This window comes from Megalobrama amblycephala, linkage group LG14, assembly GCF_018812025.1.
Source record: "Megalobrama amblycephala isolate DHTTF-2021 linkage group LG14, ASM1881202v1, whole genome shotgun sequence".
NCBI lineage: Eukaryota > Metazoa > Chordata > Actinopteri > Cypriniformes > Xenocyprididae > Megalobrama > Megalobrama amblycephala.
Genome location: NC_063057.1, coordinates 41468223 through 41471567, shown reverse-complemented (window position 1 = coordinate 41471567; position 3345 = coordinate 41468223). Strand labels below are relative to the sequence as shown.

The 3345-nt window shown below is 39.9% G+C and overlaps 1 protein-coding gene across 1 annotated transcript; it reads left to right on the top strand.

Moving 5' to 3' along the window:
• Positions 1 to 259: 259 nt before the first annotated feature.
• Positions 260 to 2261, top strand: LOC125244800 (zinc finger BED domain-containing protein 5-like). The gene is made up of 2 exons (XM_048155054.1): positions 260 to 1200; positions 1306 to 2261. The coding sequence occupies exon 1, from the start codon at positions 260 to 262 to the stop codon at positions 1193 to 1195; it is 936 nt and encodes a 311-aa protein (XP_048011011.1). The 3' UTR covers positions 1196 to 1200; positions 1306 to 2261.
• The last annotated feature ends 1084 nt before the right edge of the window (positions 2262 to 3345 follow it).

The following is a 3345-nucleotide window of genomic DNA, read 5'->3' as shown; positions in this document are numbered from 1 at the left end:
CCCGCCAGCCGCCGCCTGAGGTTGAGAGACCGTAACACCTCTCTCAAACTTGCCGGCGAGCTCCACCTGTGAGCCCCATGAATGCAGTCGCCGCTCGGCCTCAGCGCAAGCGGGACCAGACCCACCGGGCACAGGTGTTGACGTCTCTCCCCTCGAGAAGAGAGCCAGGCGGGAACGGAGCGTTTTCATAGGAAAAGTCTGCCCATCCATCAGCTGGTTACACTGCAGTATTCACAGAGAGGCCCTCGCAGCCAAAAACATGCCAGCTGATCTACTTGCAGTGCTGAACGACACAGTCAAACTGGTGAACTTCATTAAAGCTTGTCCGCTAAATTCACGAATATTCACACTGTTATGTAATGAGATGGGCAGTGAACACAAATCACTGCTGCTGCACACAGAGGTGCGTTGGCTGTCCCGCGGCAAAGTGCTGACAAGGCTCTTTGAACTCCGGCACGAATTGCAGCAGTTTTTTGAGGAGAATCCGTTTCATTTGGCCTCCAGTATGCATGACGAAGATTTTCTGAAAAGGCTCGCCTATCTAGCGGACATCTTCTCAGCTCTGAATGAACTCAATCTAAGTCTGCAGGGAGTCAGTGTAACTGTGTTCAATACACAAGACAGGATTGAGGCCATGATAAAGAGGCTACGGTTCTGGGTGAGTTGTGTGAGTGGGAACACACACCTGTGTTTCCCTACGCTTCACGAGTTCTTGGGGGAAAATGACGTGGACCTGGGTGAGCATGTAAAAAGTCTCATAATTGAACACCTCAACCAACTCGCCGAGCATCTACGGAAACACTTCCCACCTATGGACACATCTCGCGCTTGGATTCGCAATCCATTTGAAGTTTCCCTGCCCATCCCACAGCTGTCATTTCACAAGCAGGAGCAGCTGATCGAGCTGTCATCTGATGGAGCACTGCAGTTACAGTTCAAACAAAAGCCACTTGTGGATTTTTGGACCGAGTCACTGACATCATACACAGTCTTGGCAAAGAAAGCCTTGAGAGTTTTGATGCCCTTTGCCACAACTTATCTCTGCGAGGCTGGTTTCTCTGCTATGGCAGCAGTTAAAACTAAATATCGGCAAAGACTGGATGATGTTGAGAACGAATTGAGGCTTAAACTGTCTTCCATTGCGCCAAACTTCGGAGAGCTTTGTGCCAAGATGCAAGCCCACCCGTCACATTAATATGGGTATTTGATATTATTGCTACACATATAGGCCTACGGAGAATACTAACACATCCTCCTCCCCGTCTCCCACCCCCTCCCTCTCTCTCTCTCTCTCTCTTGCTGCAGGCTGAGCGACTTTTGCGCTGCACTTGAAAAGTTCCAGATGGATCCTCTTTTAATTTATTTTATGTTTGAGCCTATGCTCTTTGTTACTTAATTATGTTGTGGATCGTGTGTAGGCTAATTTTATTGCTGTACTTGAAAAGTTTCAGATTGATCCTCGTTTTTATTTATTTCATCTACTTCGGAGCTTATTCTGTTTAATGTTGTGGATCGTTTGTAACTTGTAACTGTCGTTCTAATTTCCATAACCATTGTGTTATGATGATAATGATGCTAGCTCCACGGTCATTTAATAGGCCTTGCCTATTGCTGCAATGTTTCTTTTACGCAGCTGAAAATAACCGTGCTTTCTGTTACTGAGCCTCACTCATCCTCTTAATGTTTTTGTCATGCGTGTTCTGGTTATTTGTGTATGATTAAACATGAGTCCTTATATGCCGATAAAACAAAGCTTTGTTGCATTTTTTTTTTTTTTTTTGAAGTTGGGATTGGGGGTGCGCAGGAAAAAAAGTTTGGGAACTGCTGGGATAGTGCTTTCGACACCTGAGTCACGTGACTTTCCCCAAAGCGTTTATGGCAAACGCAGAGTAGAAGTTCCCTTTCGAAAGGGAACTGCCTTATGTCCAGTTTACAGGTTTGCACACAATTTGGTATTTGAGTGTTGATTATTATATCTAAAAATAAATAGCGATTTAATTAAGACTAATAGTTTTGCTCTGTTGTTAACCTTTAATATTATAGTAGCCAAATGTTCAAGTAAGGGTTCCCTTCATAGTTTATAGCATTAGCAGAGAGAATTTTTTTATCCTTGAGAAAAAAAAATAATTTAATATATTTAAAAACAGACATAATTTGTTCAGTAAATTACTGTTTAACATAAAAAGGACCAGTTTTATGTTTAGTTTTCTCCCCACCTGCTGTACCAAACTGAGGTACGTACCGAACCGTGGGTTTTGTGTACCATTACACCACTAGTTATTCCCGTCCCCAACATCGAGGAAGCTATATATTGCTTTATATCGTGGCGCTGTGCTGCAGTACTGGAGTTTCCCTCATATGTCACACTCCAGGATTCCCTGTTGTGGGGACATATAAAACACTTAATGTAGCGTAATGGACTAGTACAGTGATGTAAAAGACCAAACACACACCTTATTGCTGATGTAAGCTATACTATAGGCTACAGGCAAGCAGATGCATTCAGAATATAAAAGTAAGCGCTTCTGAGTGTAATACTGGCCATAAAGTTGGCTTGACGTTGAACGTTTGAGATTCGCAAATGTAGGGGCCATCTCTAAAGTTACATTCGTTTCTACACACATTTCTAACTTCAGTAGCATTTTAAGAGAATGACTTACAGTCATAAAAACTATGAAACTAAGTTTTTCAGGTTAAGTTGGTTTTAAATCAGGTAAGTAGATAATATAAAATAACACTGGATAGTCTTCATTGCAAAAATTAAATAAAGATTAATGCTAAAATTTAAAACTTAATCTAAAAGTTAAAACTTTTTCAGTCAAGAGCAGAAAGTAATTTTCTTGGTTTAAAAAACTTTTCGCAGGTACTTTAATAATAACAATTCTATTAATACATTTAATATATTATATAATATATGAATTATTATAAATGGTTATTAAATGGTTTTTATTTATACAGAACAATAGTATGTATTATTACAATATAAGACATATTTTAATGTGATAATTACGGTGACGCATTGCTGCCACATACATAATATTTTTTCCACTCAATTATGTCGTAAAAACGAGATGTCATTAAAACGAAATCTTTTCTCGTAAAAACGAGATATGTTGTTAAAACGACATCTTTTCTCGTAAAAATGAGATATATCGTTAAAACGACATCTTTTGTACGTGACGTGTCGAAAAATACCTTTATCTGATCTATAAATGAGCTCCTATAGCCTAGATCAGTTTATCAATTCAATTCACATTTATTTGTATAGCGCTTTTCACAATACATAGGCCTATAGTTTTAAAGCAGCTTCATAGGAAATGCATGTCAACATTACAATTTGGAGTA

Excerpts from the sequence above, each read along its gene's own strand:
- LOC125244800 (XM_048155054.1), top strand. The coding sequence starts at position 260 with ATGCCAGCTGATCTACTTGCAGTGCTGAACGACACAGTCAAACTGGTG.